Source organism: Protomyctophum bolini, assembly GCF_963924005.1.
Source record: "Protomyctophum bolini genome assembly, chromosome: 11".
In the NCBI taxonomy this organism is placed as follows: domain Eukaryota; kingdom Metazoa; phylum Chordata; class Actinopteri; order Myctophiformes; family Myctophidae; genus Protomyctophum; species Protomyctophum bolini.
Window position 1 is genome coordinate 8,991,861 of NC_137872.1, and position 18,969 is coordinate 9,010,829.

Genomic DNA, 18,969 nt, shown 5'->3' on the forward strand with positions numbered 1-18,969 from the left:
TTCATTGGTGGGCCAGTCATAATGGTCCCGCGGGCCTGATGTGGCCCGCGGGCCTGAGGTTGAGTATCACTGCCTTAGATCAAGTGCAATCTCAAAGTTCCATAACTAAAGCAATACTTTATTATTGTAGGTTTATGAGTGACTACATAGATAATTTTCCTTAATCCCCTTGCCATTACACTGAAAATTAGGGGATGTATAAATTCAAAGCAGGATTACATGCATAATTAATTCATACACATTTAATCAGAAATGACATTAAAACATTGACCATATAGAGAGAGTACATCACTGAAATTTAACCCAAATCCCTAGTGTTAACTAGCAGGTTAATTTAATTGATTAGCACCAACAATTAGGGCCCTAAACGGCATGGCCAGTGTATGGAACTCCAACCTCCCCCGTCAAACCAAACTAAGCTTCTTCTACGCAACGGTAGAGTCCGTTCTCCTATATGGCAGTGAATGCTGGACCTTGAAGCCAACCCTGCAGAAGTCTCTCGATGGGTGCTACACCAGAATGTTGCGGGCAGTACTCAACATCAATAAGAGCACACATGTTACAAACACAACTCTGTATGATGGAATGCCAAGGGTGACCCAGAAAATAGCAGCCAGGAGAATGAGACTAGCAGGACACTGCCAAAGACACCAAGAGCTGCCAGCCAGTAAACTAGTGCTGTGGGAACCAACGCACGGGCACCGGTCACGAGGACGTCCAACGCTAACATACGTGGATGTACTCAAGAACGACGCAGGAGCGCAAAGTACCAACGAACTGGTCAGATGTATGGAGAACCGGGATGACTGGAAACGACGATGGAGGGCTCGTCTGAGGACGACCTAGAGAGAACAGTGTCAATAGAACACAAAAGGACAAATTGAAAGACACAAGGCAGGGACCATTGGCTCACTGTTAGTCTTTTATTGAGGGTTGTACCCATGTTATACAGCTTTGTATGCTGGCCACGCACGGCCAGCGGGTTACAAACAGTTATCAGTCTACGAGTACAGCCAACAGAAGACCTACTACCTACTACTTCTACACCTTAGCACAGGTTCTTATAAGAGCACTAAAATCAAGAAAAACAAAGAGAAAAAATAAAACAAACCAAGCAACAAAAGGAAGAAAAATAAAAAGATAAAATGAAATAAAAACAAAAATAAACCAAAGTAGACAGCATCAGAGGAGACATTCATTATTAGAGCACACTGGAGTCGGTTTCTATAACTTGTAATAATCAGGCGACTTTGTTTTGTCAAATTGTTTCTTTTTAATACCCATACAAATAAAGATTGTCCTTCAAAAAGTGCAGTTTCCCGCCCCCGCCCCACCCCCAAGTTTAAGATAAAATCCATTAAGATGACCCAAGGAAGACATTTTGAAAATAAAAAAGGTACTTCCTGTCTTGTTTTTTTTTTTTCAGTTTGTAAGGGAGGAAGAGGAGCCCCCGCTCACTGATTATAGACATTGTACATTTGTATTCATAGATAGATATATATATAGATTTATTATATAGTTTCAACAGTCTCCCAAAGCAATGTGCATAATAGGTTTTACAGGTGATCCAACTACACACTGGACTGATAGAATCTCTATATATAAAAAGGAGTTGTATTTGTGTAAAATTTGCCATTTCACTGGTGTCCCTCCCATCTGGTGGACAGGGAGGTGCACTGTGAAGAAAAATAAGGACTTTGCAAATCTTAACCTTTTCCTCCACTCCTGCTACAACTGGCCTGATGGTTTGCTAGGCAGTTTTTTTATTTTTTGTCTTTTCAGTTTATTATTATCATCATCATTATTATTGTTATGGTTAAGATTCAACGATGGCACAACACATTTCAGATTGAGGAATATTACTGGGAATTCCATCTCAAATGTCAGGTTTAATTGATTTATATTTTATTCTAGGCATTTTCTGACTTTACTTTTTTTTCTTTTTCCTTTTTGGGATCTTTAGAGAAAGCAAAAAATAAAAAAAGGAAAACCCAAGGTGGACATGGAAGCCTGGGTTTCAAACACTCCACTGCATAGTCTCTGAGCACCCCTGCCCCCCCCCCCCCCCCATTCCTCCCTCACCCTCCCTCCCCCCCACTCATTCCTCCCTCACCCTCCCCGTGCCCCCAAGTCTTTGTGCTGGTTAGACTAAAGCTTTTCTGGGTTTTGTGTGTATTCATACTAAATGTAAAACCGACAAAATAAACGAGAAAAAAAATAATACGGCAAATCCTCACAGTTTTGTTGTATAGTCCGAAAAACAGCAACGACGACAAACAAAGTGAATAGCCTTTAGCGCTTTGATCAACAGCAGGAACCATTGTTATCTTAATAGACATGGGTGTGGTCTTACGCATACTCGTACATAATATAGTATTTGCTCACAGGATAATATCAAGAGAGAATAAGAAAGCAAAAAAAAAAAGAGTGACATTTTTCTTAAATATTAAAAGTAGTATAGTAATCACCGGCCAGCTTCCCGCCCCTTCCTTCCTTCCTTCCCTACCCTCTCCTGGCCCTATAGGGAAGCTGCTAGGCAGCAGTGGGGGGATTGTACATTGCTCATGGTGTTTTTTTTGTTTTAGTTTTTCATTTACTGAAAAGGTTTTCCTCACATCATCCTTTTGCAAATGACTTTTTTTTCAAGCATTATATATTGTCCAGCTTTTTAACACGCATACATAAAACACACACACACCACGCATAACGTACACAAAAAGATCTAACAATCCCTTTCCTCTTTCTCACCCTCCATTTTCGATTTGGCATGACAGTGAGTTCACACACACATACACGCGCGCGCACACACACACACTAACACACACCGTCTGTATAAGGCTGGTTTTGACGAGACAGGGAAGGAGAGTGAGACCACTACAGTAAACAATCAACTACTAGATAATCCATTAACACACCGGTAGTCCCCAGACCCGACACTGAGAACCAGAGTTTCCAGATGGACTCTTGCATACAGTACAGGTCTGTAATGAGTGTACAAGGCGGACCAAATGGACCCGTTACAGGTCCATTGGGTCCCATGTGTACAGTCTCCCAAGATAAATGGATTAACCCTGTGGATTTTACAGTGTAGATTGATGTCCTAGAGTTAACCCGTTGTACTCTCAAGAGTCACAGATCTCCGGCCTGGAGAACCAGACCATTAACGGACACCGCTTATCCCTTCTCTAAGAGCAGAGCAACGCAGGATCCATAGCTGCTTGCTGGAGGTCAGTTATATACTGGCTGGGTCAGAAATGACACCAACAGAGATTTATTGCCATAAACATTTAATTAAGCACAAGGTGAACAGATTAGAAATCGTGGGGTTCATTTGCCTCAGGGTTGATCTGGCATTTTCTATATTTAAAGGACCACTTCACCACTTTTCAACCCATTTTCATATAATAGGTCCCCACTAATGATCATGGAAAAAATGGCACGATCTTTTTCTACTCAGTCTGTGTCTCATAGGAGGTCTGTGGGCAGTTTAGAAACTGTCTTCCAGTGATATCAGGCAGATTTTCTTTTAAAGATTTTTTTTACAATTGTTTTTAGATTTTCATTATCGTGAGAACGATGGCTTCCATTTTCGCATTGCAACTCTTCAGGACTAGAAAGCCAGCAGTTTCTATTAGCTTGTATTCCCCATCGATGTCACTGGAAGACGGTTTCTGACCACAGCCTTCGTATGAGACTGACTGGGTAGAAAAAAATTGTGCTATTTTCCATTTTTTCATGATTATTTGTGAGGACCAATTATATGAAGATAGGTTGAAAAGTGGTGAAGTGGTCCTTTAAAGGTTATCATTTAAAGAGTAGGCCTGGGCTGATCCTGGATACGACACCAAAGCAAGCTTAACTCTGTCCTTGAAGCTGGCAGTAACCAACCTATGGCAAGTCTAAAGCCCTCACCTGAGTCACGCCACGAACCAATCACAACAGCCCTTACCTCCAAGCCAAGCATCTCCTTGACAAAGACCAGTCCATGGCAACCAGATCTGGACCAAACAGTTGCTGAACCTACTTTTGTTTTTACATTATAAAAGCCACTATGTATTCTTCCTTTCTCTAGCATCGTTACCACTTAAAGTTATGAGGCAGACGGGAAGGTAAAATTTAACACTGCTTCAGGTAGTTTAAAAATATAATTGAAATATTTCATCTACTGTGTGGTCCAGGTATGATGGCCGAAGTACACCACTACAGGCAGGTCAACACCCGTGAACAAACTCCTGGCACTCCTAACACTCTGGACTGACAAAGCACCATGTCATGTTCTCCATTTTCAATGCTGTCGTCACCAAACACACACTCATGTCTATTACATGTATACACACACACACACACACACACACACACACACACACCCCTGTCACAGTACACAAGCATACCTTCTCCTCAGACCAGTTGTAAAAAGCCGAAGTACACCGATATCCTCACAAAACAAACAGATGGACAGGCTTAAACCAACTGTGTCTTGTCTCGTCAGTCTCCCCTTTCACAAAACGCAACATCCTCTCTACTCTGCCTAGTAGCCTTCAATCCTCCAAGTGCAAAATCCAAGGCTCCTCAGTTCAATTTCTCAATAAAGTTTTATATATATAAAAAAGACATGGTTCCAATGTTTCGCTAATAACAGCTGTTAAACAAAACAAAAATAATAGAATCATAATACAAGTAGAGACAGAAATATATTCTTTAAGCAAAGAGATGTGGAATTAAGTAAACCAATCGCATTTTGTTTGATTGAATTCTTATTTGGTAGAGAGCGCTTCAATACTGGCACACACCACTGTCAAGTCTATCTAATACTCAAGGTTTTAGTCAACGTCTCAGATCCACATTAAGCTCTGAAGTCCTTTGAAATATTCACGGCTAAACTTCAAAGAGAAAAACAAAACATAACGTTTTTAAAAAACGACAGCAAATGTCTCCGGCTCCGCTACGTCTTGAGTGAACTAGTGGAGGAAGAAAAAAAGACAGCTTCTTCAAAACAATATATATATATATACACTTATATATATAATGTTTTTGTAAGGATTGAAGAACAAATTTAAGAAATTAAGGTCCATGGCTTTGCCTAATGCTGACGTCTTGAGCTTTTGCCCTCTGAGGCTTTTTTTTTCTCCAACAAGTTGTGCATCATCATGGGAACTGAAAACAATCACTGGTTGTCACTAGGTAAATCAAGGTATGTTACTTAGACATATGGGTTGTCTTGTCCGTGACCACTGGTGGAATACATTCACCCTGTAATCCCCCCCCCACCCACCCAATACACACACTTCAGCAGTGGAACTCACACACATACCTGCCAGTACAGAGCAGCTTAACACACTCGCACACATAATTCATACGTACAGACGAGATTCATACGGTCAGGAACTTCAGATGAGCACAAAAAACCCCAAAATAAAACAGTACAACAATACAATCATATTCTATTTGTAAACAGGTAAAAGCCACTTGACTTGTAGGTTGCATCTTCGGACACAAGTAGAATCAAGGCAATGAAATGTGGACGACTTTTGCACTGTTAAAACATCATCGACCAAAATGACTTCTTTTTAACAAAATGACTTTTTTTTTTTTTTAAATGATTTTTTTCACCTTTCTTTTTTCCCCCCTCCAACACCATTTGTGGCAATGAGAGCGATTACAAAAACAAAATGAGAAACAAAAAATACACGGTCATATATATCGCATTGTGTGTTGTAATTACTTACTGAAACATTTAAAATATTTTTGTGAGGCGTGGAAATTGAGAGAAATATTAAAAAAAAAAAAAAAAACGAAAGAAAGAAAGAAAAGAAAATACGAAACCAAACAGAACGCCCCCCTGTAGGCTGTGAGAGGCTACAGTATGCATAGATACAAATTCACCTTTCTCTTGGTTTTACAAGTATGACAGAGATGTAAGATTTCCACCGTACAGTCAGTTGGTCGGTCAGTCGGTCGGTCGGTCAGTCGGTCAGTCCGTGAGTCAGTCAGTCCATCAGTCACACATAATAACACTCCCCCCACTGGGAGGGACTTGTTTGTTTTGTTTATAACACCAGTGGAACAGAGGATGGGGAGAGGAGGCCGGGGGAAGGAGGGAGCGAGGGAAGGGTAGAGGAACGGAGAGACGGAAGAGAGCGGAGAGAGGGAGCATTCTAGGATTCTACCACCCTTCCTCTTCTCTCCCTTCATCTACCACAGTGTTTCCCCCGCTCTCTCTCTCCCTCGCACCCGGCCACCGGTCCGCCGTTCTCCTCTCTAAAAGACAGCATATTGGAGCAGTGTGACGAGCTTTTTCCAGCTTAAAGCAGTTATTTGGCAGAGAAAAAACTTACAGACCTATACGTAGTTTTCAGTGCTAAAAGTTGGATTTTCCTTTCCTACAAGGAGTAGTAGTTGTTTTTATTTATTAATTTATTCAACTACAAGGAGGAGGAGGAGGGAGAGGGGGAGGAACTGGCTTGATTTCCTGAGAACCATTGCTGGTTATTTAGCAGACATAAGAGGAATAGTTCTAATAACCAACGCCATGGCCAAAAAACACTGATCCGAATTCCCAGAGTTTACAAAGCATCGTCTTCATCCTCAATAAGAGTTTAAACTTTTTTTTTTTTTTTTTTTTTGGTTTTTCTTAGATTTTATCTTTTTTTTCCCCTCCCCAATGTAATTTCTTCCATTGGGGGTCTTTTTTTTCCTTTTTTTTTTTTTTTTTTCCGTTTCTTTTTCTTTTTAACTTTATTCCATTTTCTCTTTTAAAATGAAGGAAGAATGAACACACGTTGTTCCTCCTAAGTCTTGTAAACAAGAGGTTGCAGTGTGGCACCTCCAAAACAACATTGAAAGCCTATTCTGAAAGTGCTGCTTCCCCTCCTCCCGGTGTGCCGCCCAGCAGGGGTGGGCCGGGCGGGAGGGGCTTGCTAGATAGGCCCCGCCCCCCTACAGTAGGGTGGGCGGGGCTCGCTAGTCCCAGCTGCGGCTACAGTCCTTTGCACTGCAGAGCTCAACGTTCTTTAGTTTAAAACACAAAATTGGTGCAATACTTTTTAATGTCACTTTTAATCATTAGATACTCCTCAGTCAGCTTTTTTTTTCTTCTCTTTTTAACTATCTGTTGATCTTGATCTCCACGACAACGCAGTAAGGTAGGCGTGCCAAGGCAGAGAGGAGCGCATACACGCACGCGCGCACACATACATACATACACACACACACACACTCAGTCACTCAGGCACACATGTACGCTCACACACATACACACGGTAAGGACCTCAATGAGTAAACAGCTACACTGGAAAAACTGGCTGCTCCCTCTATATTGCAGATTATATATACTGAGAAAAAACCACATTCAGTGCAAAGTTAAAAAGCTCATACTCCAACATTGTCAGCAAACAAACGCAAAACAAAAACAAAACAAAAAAAAGAAAAAGTTAAAAATAAGAATAAAAAGAATTGGAATTCAAATAAACATGAATGAATGAAACAAAAATATAATAATGAGCTTGATTGAAGCTTTTTTTTGTGTTTTCGGTCTGAAAGAGCACTACCTGGAAGCGAATGTCCATCCGTTCACATTATAGAATTGGCCTGTATGATTCAAGTATTCCGACTGATATGTTTTTGGGCTAAAACAAAGTGGACATATGTGCAGAGAGAGAAACGTAACTTATTTTCCACAGGGGACACCCCGTTTTTTTTTTTTTGTACATCTTGTAAGTGAGAGAGTCCAACTAGTGCCATTGTGTTTTTTTAAACTACTTACTTTTTTTTATTTTTTTATGTTTTTATAACTTTTTTTCGTGGTGATTAGTTAGGATTCTCTACTGACCCCTCCTCTGGTGTTTGATTGACAGGCGGTTCTCACATGGAGTCCCCGCCCCCTGTCAGGTGGTCCACCGGAAGGAAGGAGCTGATTGGAGAAGGGCTGCTGATTCTCCCGCCCTCTGTGCCGCTGGGGCTCCCCCATAGGCTAGTGGAATAGTTGGGCCCGCCCCAGAGGGAGGAGTTGTGGAGATCACTGCCGTTCCATTGGCTGGGCTCGGGGACACGGCTAGGGAAGGGGTGGGACTGTTCCATTCTGCTCTGAGACGAGCCAATGGCCTGCCAGCCGCCCGAGGAGGGAGCGCCCAATGACTGCCCTTGTGCAAAGAAACGATTGATTTCCTCCTCACTGGCGAACTCTGCCAGAATAGTAGTGTTCCCCAAAACACACCTGGAGACAGACAGTTAAAATGTTGAGAATGTGTGTGTGTGTGTGTGTGTGTGTGTTCAGGTAACGATTCAATATTTGACAATATCACAAAACGCAGTTAAAAATTACATCACTATCAAGTAGGCATGTAACGATTCACTCAACTTACGATACGATTCGTATCACGATATGAGGTTCACGATATTAAAATATATACTGTTGACCTGTCTGTCTAGCATCAAATGTTGGATGAGTGAGAACTTTCTCAAGCTAAACGAGGATAAGACAGAAGTTCTCATAATCGGTTCTAGTGAGCAGAAAGAATCAATAATAAGCAGACTTGGTAACCTGACTGTAGAAAGTAACAGTAAAGTAAAGAACCTGGGGGTTATTATTGATTCTGAATTGAATTTCAATTCACACATTAATCATGTTACCAAGATTGCCTTTTTTCACCTTAGAAATATTGCACGAATCAGAGCCTATTTGTCCTTGGACGATGCAAAAACGCTAATCCACGCCTTTGTTTTTTCTCGGCTTGACTACTGCAATGCACTTTTTTCAGGACTGCCTAAGAAAACAACTGACAGACTACAACTTGTCCAAAATGCAGCAGCCAGAGTTTTAACTAGAACTAAGATGAGAGAACATATTACTCCAGTTTTGGCATCACTGCACTGGCTTCCGGTTGTTTTTAGGATTGATTTTAAAATTCTTTTACTTGTCTATAAAGCTCTCAATGGTCTCGCACCTTCCTACCTACATGACTGCCTGCCTAAATATGTCCCAAACCGCCCCCTAAGGTCTTCCACTGCTGGCCTGCTCGCTTTGCCAAAAAAAATGGCAACTAAAAAATACGGGGAAGCAGCTTTTTGCTTCTACGGGCCGTCGGCATGGAACAAGCTCCCACTGTACCTTCGTCAGGCAGCCTCTGTAGACATTTTTAAAGCTCAGCTCAAGACCCACTTCTACAACATTGCTTTTAATTGATATTTTATTTTTTATTTTTGTTATTCATGTCCTCACTGTATTGCATTACTGCTTGTTTTTAATGTTGTTGCCTTGCTTTTCTTTTATCCTCCATTTCTCTGTAAAGCACTTTGAGCTGCATTTCATGTCATGAAAGGTGCTATACAAATAAAGTTTTATTATTATTATTATATATTTTAAAGAGAAATTACCGTTTTTAAAATTTTATATAATTTATCTTTCCCCCTGAGATTTCTTATTTAACTACCTGTTCCGACGTGTGTGAGTGTGTGTGTGTGTGTGTGTGTGTGTGTGTGTGTGTGTGCACGCCCGCGGCCCTTACATGTGCAGGCTCTTCTGAGCCTTGGCGGCCTCGTCCTTGGAGCTGTAGCAGACTACGGCGGTACCATGAGGCAGGTTGAGGTGGAATGTGATCAGGGGCCCGTGCTGCATGCACAGAGTCCTCAGGGTGGAGCCGTCAATCTGACAACACACAATTATGATAATTAAATACATACAGTTATGATAAAAGTCCCTCGACGGCTCAGACTTAACACATTTTGACCCGATATCAGATTCTAAAAACGTCTTCTACATCCTGACAGTTTTGTGAAAAAGCTACGTTTCTATGTCAGTGGTTGTCATGTCAGTCGATTTTTCAAAAAATAGCAGACCTACAAGCTCGAAGCGCGCCACTCGGTGGTGCGCTATGAGCTTGTAGATCTGCTATTTTTCAATAGCTAAAGCATAACATAATGCCAACACCAAAAGGGGTTCAACTCAGGCAGAAGTGTTTTTTTAGCTCCACTAGCGGCTGGGCTCTGAGGATGGCGATGACAGTTGGTCTGCCACTTTAGCCCTCAAACAGATCTCTACTGTCAACTACAGGCTGGATTATGAGATTTTCTGTCCACTTTCCAACGGCTAAATTTAAGTCCTACACAAACTCCTTCCAACGTCTGAATTTTCTTTGAGACCGCCTTTCCCGAAAGCTCAGAATGACACCTCCCTTTCAGAAGAAATGTTTGGATGCTGGAAGGTGTTAAGGAGTAATCTTGACTAAGAGCCCGAGAGGGATGCTTAAACGTACTTTATGTAAAACATGCATGCATAAGACATTTCATACGGTATATACACCCAGACAAAGGAGGGCAATGATCAACAAACACCAAATGGTTCTCGTTAAGTAAACTGAAAAATCGCCTAAGATTGCGCTGATGACGCTTGGCTCAAACACATGCCCCCGCCTCATTTCGCAATGTTGTGAATGGAAAAATGAAGATGGATTTATTATAGCCATTTGCTGCATAGCTAGGGCATTTTTAACACTAATGCATTGACTATTGCTTGTCCATTGTAAAACAATACTACAAACACAATACACACTATCCGTACGATGAGCGTGGCGAGGGAATGATTACAGTCATCCTAGCCTCGTTACCCAGGCTTTTATTTACAGTCATTATTATTTAGTAGCCTGCAGATGGGCGTCGCTCGAAATATGATGACGTCACCTTTCTCCGCTGTTTTCAACCAGGGAAGGGGCAGGCCCTCATATTGGTTCACTGACCAATATAGCGCAAGCTCCATGCGCTACCCGCCCCTCTAGACCAGAAAGCACGCTGGCTGGGCCAGGCTAATCCTACTTAACTCAAATATCGCCTAAGGCTCTGCAGTAATGAAATAAACGTGAGTCGACGTGAGCCCATTTTTTGCGTATTCACCATTTTGCCCGTTTACATGGAGACGCCAGGCGATAACGGCATTGCCATCTAAACAGAAGGCATGTATCTGATATTTTATTTGGACTTATTTTCTCTCTAGGGGCCGTTGCTGTGTAAACGTGGTGGCTGTGGGGGCGCCCATGTGATTTTACTAGTTCAGTCTCACTCTAGCAACAGCGAGAGAGAGGGGGCCACAGCAATATGAAACATGTTTTTTGTGTGTATGTGTGAGAGAGGAGGATGCCACACACATGCATCAATACATGACTACTACAGTGATATAAGAGTAAACAGTCTTAAAGAACAAACAAAGTCATGACAAATTTAATCTCAACGTGTGTACGTGTAGTGTCACTAGTGTGTACCTGAGGGGTGAGATTTTTGAGAACGAGCCATTGTGATCTCCCTGAGCTGCTGCTGCTGTCACCCCAACTGGAACCTGCAAGCAAACAAGTTAAAAGTTGCTCACTGATAGCAGCAGTATTGTGTCCAAATTCCACCAAAACATCAGTTCTGAATTCTGCTTACCAACACCGTGTGTGTACACATTGAGTTTGTGTTTGCACCCTTCCTCCCACTCCACCCCCAACACTCACCAGGTGTGTATCGGGACTCGGAGGCGCCCCAGCCCCCCAGCCTCAGGCCAGAGCTGTCCCCCCAGGCCGAGGAGGCCGAGTTGGGCTTCTGTCCGGTAAGGCCTGGCGGGGGCCTGGATGGAGCCGCCACAGCCAGGGGCTTGGCAGGCAGGGGCACCTTCCACAGCTCATGGGCCAGGGAGGAGTTGGACCCGGGGCCACTGCTGGGAGACCACTTGGACTCACTGGGTCTGGCTGGAGAAGTGGAAGGGGGAGAACAGGACGAGTTAACCCAGAATCTGTCCACATTTAGGGTGTAAATGACTCGCATAGAACACTCAAAACATTATTATGTGACCGCAAAATGACCCAACCCGAAAGACACCGCACAATACCTGCACACTCATTTACTTACTCAAGTTAAGACTGTGAGCTAAGCACAATGTAAATATATTATAATGGGGGCATCATGCCCACACGAGTTAATCAAATTGTTTTAGTCGATAATAGAAATCCATTTGAATTCTTTCCATGTATTAAAAAACTAAAAATCTCCAAAAAAGGAATTATTTGATTATTTTACAAAAAAGTCATCAATGGAAAGAATGTAATTGATAGTTGCAGCCCTAAACGTAGTAGGGCTTAAGCAACTAGTCGACTATTCAACTAGTCGACTAGTAAATCTACTACCGGTAGTTGATCTCGTTCGTCAGCTAGATTCTAGTTAGTCACCAATGTACACAGTTTTTAATTGTACAGATAAAAATTAAAATAAACTTGCATAATAGGTAGTCGACTAGTAAACTACTAGGCAACTAGTGAAAATCACTAGAAGTGAAAGCCCTGAGACGTAGTGGAGGGCGTGCTTAGCGGTGTTCTGCATACCTGAAGTGCTTTGTGCTGTACTGGTGAGGGAACCGCTGTGACCAGAGGCACGAATGGATGACCAGGCACTGGTAGAAGGCATCGTGGTGTTTAATGATGAGGATGGCCCTGGAACATAACACACAAAGCACAGACAAAGCACTTTAGTGACCGAGCGTGGCCTGCATGCATAGAGGCTGACCACTGCTGACCACCAGTTGGACAGCTCGCAATACAGTCAACTTAACATTTATGTTCTGTCGGTCTGTGGTGGAAGAAAGTTGATTTGACTAACGGTAGGCTTAAGGTGCCAGTTGCTGACTTTTAACAGACTGCTTAGAACAGACAAACTACAGACTTTTGCCATTACACTGTGCCAGTTATTTGTCCACCATTGGTGCAAGTCTTACATAAACACATTAGTTCAGTTAGCACCATTGTTCATTTTCCTGCGGTGGATCAGGGGTCATCGCTATGCCGGCTAGTGTTAGAATTCCATTCTTTTGCCACAGACATACAAAATGAGTGGACAATAAATACCAGAAAACACAAAAGAGCTAGGCCTGAATGATTGTACAAATGGAACCAACGGGTCCATTTGGTTCTATTTGTACACTCTGAGTTAAGGGGTCCTTCCAAATAAAACATGTGAGAACCGCTAGCACTAGTGGACTCCTAATATGCCATAGTGTCATAGTAAATAAAAAAACATACATATGCTGAAGAAAACCTGGAGACATTCAGTCATTGGATCTTCATCAAAAGATTTACATTATAATAGTGTGTAAAAAAAAAAAAACATTTGCCACGGACAAGACCAATTAAGTCTTTGCCACAGAACCATTTTGTCAACGTATAGACATATTGATGTATGGGGTACCATTGTTCCTGTCCCTGAGGTGGTCTGTGTCGCGGACGGTGTTGATGGAGAGGTTGTTAATGACACTGCCAGGGGTCACATAGGGGTCAGTCTCAGGGTCAATGTTGGGGTAACCTTTCCAAGGCTCCCCGGGCCGGAACTCTGTAGAACAAACACACACACACAGCCAAGTTAGAAATAATCCTCAAATTATAGACAATCACAACACATTTCTACTCTAGAAAAAAGGAAAAGGTCTAGGAGGTGCTCGGAAGTTCAAAAAGTGTAGCGAAGGCCCAGCGGAAATGCAGCTGTTGAGGCTGTACTACAGACAGACAGATACTGTACACATTTCATTTCAGGACCAAAGGAGACCGTGCTTTTGCTGTGGCCGGACCCAGTCTCTGGAACGCCCTGCCGTTTCATGTTCGCTCAGCTCGGTCATTGGAGACTTTTAAATCCTTGCTAAAGACTCATTTCTTTTCAGTCGCGTTTCCTAATTAAAGTTTACTGTGGCCTTTATAGCCTACCTGTACCTATGTACTATGTTCCCATGCACTTATGGAATTGCCTTTTGTTTTTTATATAATGCTTTTCCTTCCTTTTATTTTTTGCTTTCATTTATCTTCCCATCCTCTTCTTTTGCCTCGATGTATGTTTTTATGCTCTGTGATGTGAAGCACTTTGGTTCGACCTCGGTCGTTGGAAATGTGCTATACAAATAAAGTTTGATTTGATTTGATTTGTACACAGTCAGACCCTCGGTCACTCATTGGAGCGGTTTGGCACGACTCAAAAAGAAACCCATGGCACTCTTCTGTCTTAAAAAGCCTTTATTGAAGTGGCTAGTTCAGAAAAGAATTAAACAAAATTGGGATAACCCACACGTAGCAGCCGGCATAACCATTTTTAACTTCCATTATGAACTAGCCACTTCAAAAAAAGGCGTTTAAACCTTTTTCACCAGCCTTAGTTTCTTTTTCATTATTTGCAACATTTCTACTTGGCCTGGCTGCTACACAGTAAAATACTCATCAATAGACAACATTCAACCACTAGATGTAAACACTTTTACAACACCTCTGTTGCATAAGATTCACTATTTCCCCGTCATGTCCACAACGGCAATAAAGAATACGTTTAGGGTGAAAGGTACCTTACCCACATGCATGATAAATGGACAATTACAGAGTTGAAGAAAACATGAATTTATGGTTAGTTTAGGGTTTAATGTAGGTTGTCGGTCTAATGGCAATCGGACCAATATAGTATGTCGGAACTAAAGCCTGTACCCAACATTTGTACACCGAGTTAAATTAACACTTGAGTAATTTACTGTGCATTACAGCTCTGGACAAACCCTCTCATCTTATTCTAGAACAGCAAAGTGAGAATGTGAGAATAGATGCATGCAAAATGCATGCTCCAATCATGTGTGCCAGCGATACATCTCACATGTGTACTTCTGTGTGCGTGTGCGTGTGTGTGTGCGTACAAACCTGGGGGCCAGGCTACGGCGTTTCCAGGGTGAGGGGGGGAGTTGGCACGGGGGGGCCAGCCGTCGCCCACCGAGCCCATTGATTGGCCGGGAGGACTCAGGGGGGTGGGGTCAGGGGACAGGAAATTGTAGAGGGAGTCCTCCAGACGCAGCCCAGACGACATAGCACCTGGAGAACACACAGTGGTTGGAGTAGAATATAAGGCTACCCTGGAGAACACAGTGGTTGGAGTAGAATATAAGGCCACCCTGGTGACTCAACCGGTCAACGGGCACACGCCATTTCGGAAAGGAACTTGGGCCCCTTCCGTACTCCCTTCACAGGCTTTACCGACGATACTAATGAAGGCTCTGTTCCGTTCTGGTCAAACAGAGTCGGGGTGCTGCTGGTTGCATGTGAGCATGTTGGCTCACTGGAAACATTCTGCAACACCAGTGGGTCTCAAAGTGTGCCCATACGGGTGTGTAACTCTGAGTGTGTACACATGGTTAGGGGTCCATTTGGAGCCGTAAGGGTCCATTTGGTTCCATGAGATCAGATTCTAAAAATGTCTTCTACATCCTGACAGTTTTCTGAAAAAGCTTGTTTCTATGTCAGTTGTTCTTCGATTAAAAAAAAATTGATCTACAAGCTCTAAGAGCTTGTAGATATGCTATTTTTCAATAGCTAAAGCATAAAAAGCATTATTGCTAACACCAAAAGGGGTTCCCACCCAAAATGGGTAAACTAGTATAACCGGGTAACACCTGTGAAGGAAGTATAGGGAAGCGGCCCGGAGGTAGGACGAGATATTCCGTGTGTGCGTAGAGCCCATTCCTTTATTATTTTGTGAAGCACTTTGTACCAGGTTTGCTGTTCTGCTCCAGAGGATCTGTAGCCCAAAGTTTCTTCAGTCTGGACTGGGGCGGCTCCTTGTAGCTCACAGCTCCACCGCTGTTATTACCAGCAGAACCACCACTCATGTCCATGGATACATTCAGGTTAGAGTTCAAGCCTGCAGGCGAAGAGATCAATAAACCATTTCGTTAGTCATTCATTTGATTTATTAGTCTTCATTTCATCATTATTATTATTAATTAACCCATTTAGGCCTGAGGTTTTCTGAAAAACCTCATGTTTCTATATCAGTGGTTCAAGGATGTCAAGGACCCCAAAAATTATATGTAATATGCCGCCGACCCCCATCTGAAAATATGTTGTTCCAGGGACCACCCAGAAGCAAAGATGCGAGTTAAAAACTGAAAATCTGAAAGAATATATATATTCAAAGATTTGTGGCACATTTTCACGATTAGCTTAAGTATAACATAATGCTTAAAACACCAAAAGGGGCCCAGAATGGGTTAAATATATACCTAAAGGAAAGTTGCCGTAGGAGCCAAGGGAAGCGGGGTCCTTCTGCAGCTCAGGGGCATTGTGGGACATGTAGTTGTCCAAGTAGGGTTTGTGAGGTGCCTGTTTCAGCAGGGATGGGTCTAGGTGACGTGGCGGCTGGATCATCGACGGGGACGAGCCAATAGGACGAGTCTGAGGACAGAGGAGGGGTGGTGTTACACGACGGAACATCCAATCACAAGTGTTCCATGTAAAGAACATCCAATCACAAGTGTTCCATGTAAAGTATAGTGACAGGCTGGAGAGATGTGCGTAGAGGTGAACATCTTCTTTGGCCTCACGATTCGATTTGACAAATTACATTTTCTCTATTCGATTATGTAGTGTCACTGCATCGATGCAGAATCATCCGCAGCCGCGTAATCTCAGAATATTTTCCACACCTAACATAATAGAGCGTCGCAGTCCCACCCCCTTTCAGAACGACGAGTGGCCCAGGAAATGAATCCCAATGCATTTTCCCCATAGGTTTTTCTTAATTTATTTAAAGACGGTTACACCACGGACAAAGCCAACTCGGATCGTGACAAATCATTACAATGAACACTTTGTTTTGGGCCGATCAAATAATTTATAAGAAGAAAAACAAAACAAATAGTGTTGTCTCCTTCCTTTATTTTCTTCTTTCTAATGATTTGATCGGCCCAAAATATTGTGTTCATTGTCATGATTTGTCACGATCCGAGTTGGCTTTGTCCGCGGCGTAACCGTCTTTAAATAAATACTTTAAGAAAAGCCTATGGGCAAAATGCATTGGGATTCATTTCCTGGGCCACTCGTCGTTCTGAAAGGGGGAGGGACTGCGACGCTCTATACCAGCCGAAACACACAGGCAAGCACGCCTCTGGGAGAAGCTCACACACACACACACACACACACACACACACACACACACACACACACACACACACACACACACACACACACACACCTGTTCAGTCTGTCGGCCCACAGGCATGGCTCTCTGATTCTGAGCTTTCTGTTGCTGCTGCTGGAGAAGAAGACGCTAGAGAGAGAGAGAGAGAGAGCGTTAAGACACCATATAGCACGAGGTTGGAGCTACTGTACTGTGTTTGCATATTACATGAGGGTGTATACAAAGCCCAAAGTGCACGTATGCGTTATTTATGTCTTCACAAGTGCCTGTAAAGAGATCTCATTTGTTTGTAGGACAGATAGTGTGTGTGTGTGTGTGTGTGTGTGTGTGTGTGTGTGTGTGTGTGTGTGTGTGTGTGTGTAAGTGTACCTGTAACTGGTTGATCTGGTTGAGCTGATTGAGCTGGGAGAGCTGGTTGATGACAGCCATCTGCTGGGGGCCGAACAGGGGGTTCAGACCACCGTTTCCTCCGGGGTACTTCAGCAGGGATGGAGGGACCTGTGGAGAAAAGGCTTGATGTCAACTAAAAGCAGCAGTAAAAATAAACACAGGCATCACACCTTCCCTACTGTCATTTAATGTATTATATAGCTTTAAAGGCTATAACATTCAGAGCCTCACTATTTATATGAAACCCTACCAAAGATAATACCCATTATTATATTGCTGTCGGGCAGAAACTCAATATTTCATATTTTTATCCATACATTAGTAAGTAAGTAAATAAGTTATACTTGGTCATACGACAGTGTAGTGAAAATAGATCTACAGGCATATTACAGTCACGCACAAGTAGCGGGAATAGATCTACAAGCTCACAATGCATCTCATCATGATGCATCGATCATCTATTTTAGAACGTGTTAAGAAGAACTGAAGAAATGTACTACAGTGCATTGCTCGAATGGAACGCAGGTTAACTTTTACATTTCCTGAAAAGTAACCATTTAGGACAGACAACATTTATTCCCAACATCAACGACATGAAACTTCAGCAGCCAATTTGGTTGTACACCAAGATATAGATGTGTATACCCGGTGCAATCTATAGTTTCTGGGTATATACCATAATGAGAAGGAATTATTTTGGCCCAAGCATCAACTTCTAGCGGGTAATTTAGGGGCCCAATGGTGCAGCTTATCACTGGAGTGTGCTGGTACATTACCTGAGAGGGCAGGATGGGTGGAGGCACTTGGTTGCGGAGGTTGGGTTGAGGGGGGACTTGGTTCTGGGGGCCTCCTCGGCCCTGTGCTACACTGCTGCCACCCATCATAGGGTTTACATTCTACACACACACACACACACACACACACACACACACACACACACACACACACACACGTTAATATGATCTTCAATCACCTCAGACACAGAACAAATATGAGGAAATCGATTGCTCCATGAAATGTACATGCATTTCTAGGCTGTAATGGAAAGTTTGTGATCCTTTACATAGCTGGAAACATCACAGTTGGGCTCGTCCCATTTTAATTTATACCACTTGCAGCCAGAGAGCAGAGTAATCGCTACAAATGCGTTTGCTCTGTCATTCCATCTCTAGAGAAAGAATGGGGAATGAAATGTTCCTTGTGCAATAAGGTGGACAAAATATTGAAGTTGTGTGTTGGTAGAGTAGAGACCTCATTTAAAGATGGCTGACAAATGAAGATGGATTAACCCATTTTGTGTTTGTGTTTTAAGCATTACGTTATACTTTAGCTATTGAAAAATAGCACATCTACAAGCTAGCTTGTAGGTCTGCTATTTTTGAAAAATCGTGAAAATGCGGCACAAATCTTAGAAAATGTAAGACTTTTGGCTTTTTTTCTCGACGTCAGGCCTAAATGGGTTAAAGGGGAATAATTGATGGGGAGAGGGGGAAAAAAACCCTTGTGTGAATGAGATGGAGGGGGGGGGGGGGTGTGTCCTACCAAACTCACCTGCCTAGCTGACCTGGGACCAGCATGGGCAGGAACTTGCCCTGACTCATGACAGGACATAGGCTGAGCAGAGTT

The 18,969-nt window shown here is 42.7% G+C and overlaps 1 protein-coding gene across 6 annotated transcripts in view; it reads right to left on the reverse strand.

Moving 5' to 3' along the window:
- Window positions 1–909: 909 nt before the first annotated feature.
- Window positions 910–18,969, reverse strand: part of LOC308324517 (trinucleotide repeat-containing gene 6A protein-like) — a 57,431-nt gene continuing 39,371 nt past the window's right edge. For all 6 annotated transcript variants that reach the window (XM_080776567.1, XM_080776568.1, XM_080776566.1 and 3 more), the window contains 12 exons: window positions 18,120–18,239; window positions 17,323–17,451; window positions 17,008–17,082; window positions 16,037–16,208; window positions 15,526–15,675; window positions 14,682–14,849; window positions 13,204–13,344; window positions 12,345–12,452; window positions 11,481–11,714; window positions 11,250–11,323; window positions 9,504–9,643; window positions 910–8,212 (listed from right to left, as the gene is read on the reverse strand). In XM_080776567.1, the coding sequence (XP_080632693.1) occupies window positions 7,861–8,212; window positions 9,504–9,643; window positions 11,250–11,323; window positions 11,481–11,714; window positions 12,345–12,452; window positions 13,204–13,344; window positions 14,682–14,849; window positions 15,526–15,675; window positions 16,037–16,208; window positions 17,008–17,082; window positions 17,323–17,451; window positions 18,120–18,239 (1,863 nt within the window). In that variant the 3' untranslated portion in view covers window positions 910–7,860. The remainder of the gene's footprint in view (window positions 8,213–9,503; window positions 9,644–11,249; window positions 11,324–11,480; window positions 11,715–12,344; window positions 12,453–13,203; window positions 13,345–14,681; window positions 14,850–15,525; window positions 15,676–16,036; window positions 16,209–17,007; window positions 17,083–17,322; window positions 17,452–18,119; window positions 18,240–18,969) is intronic.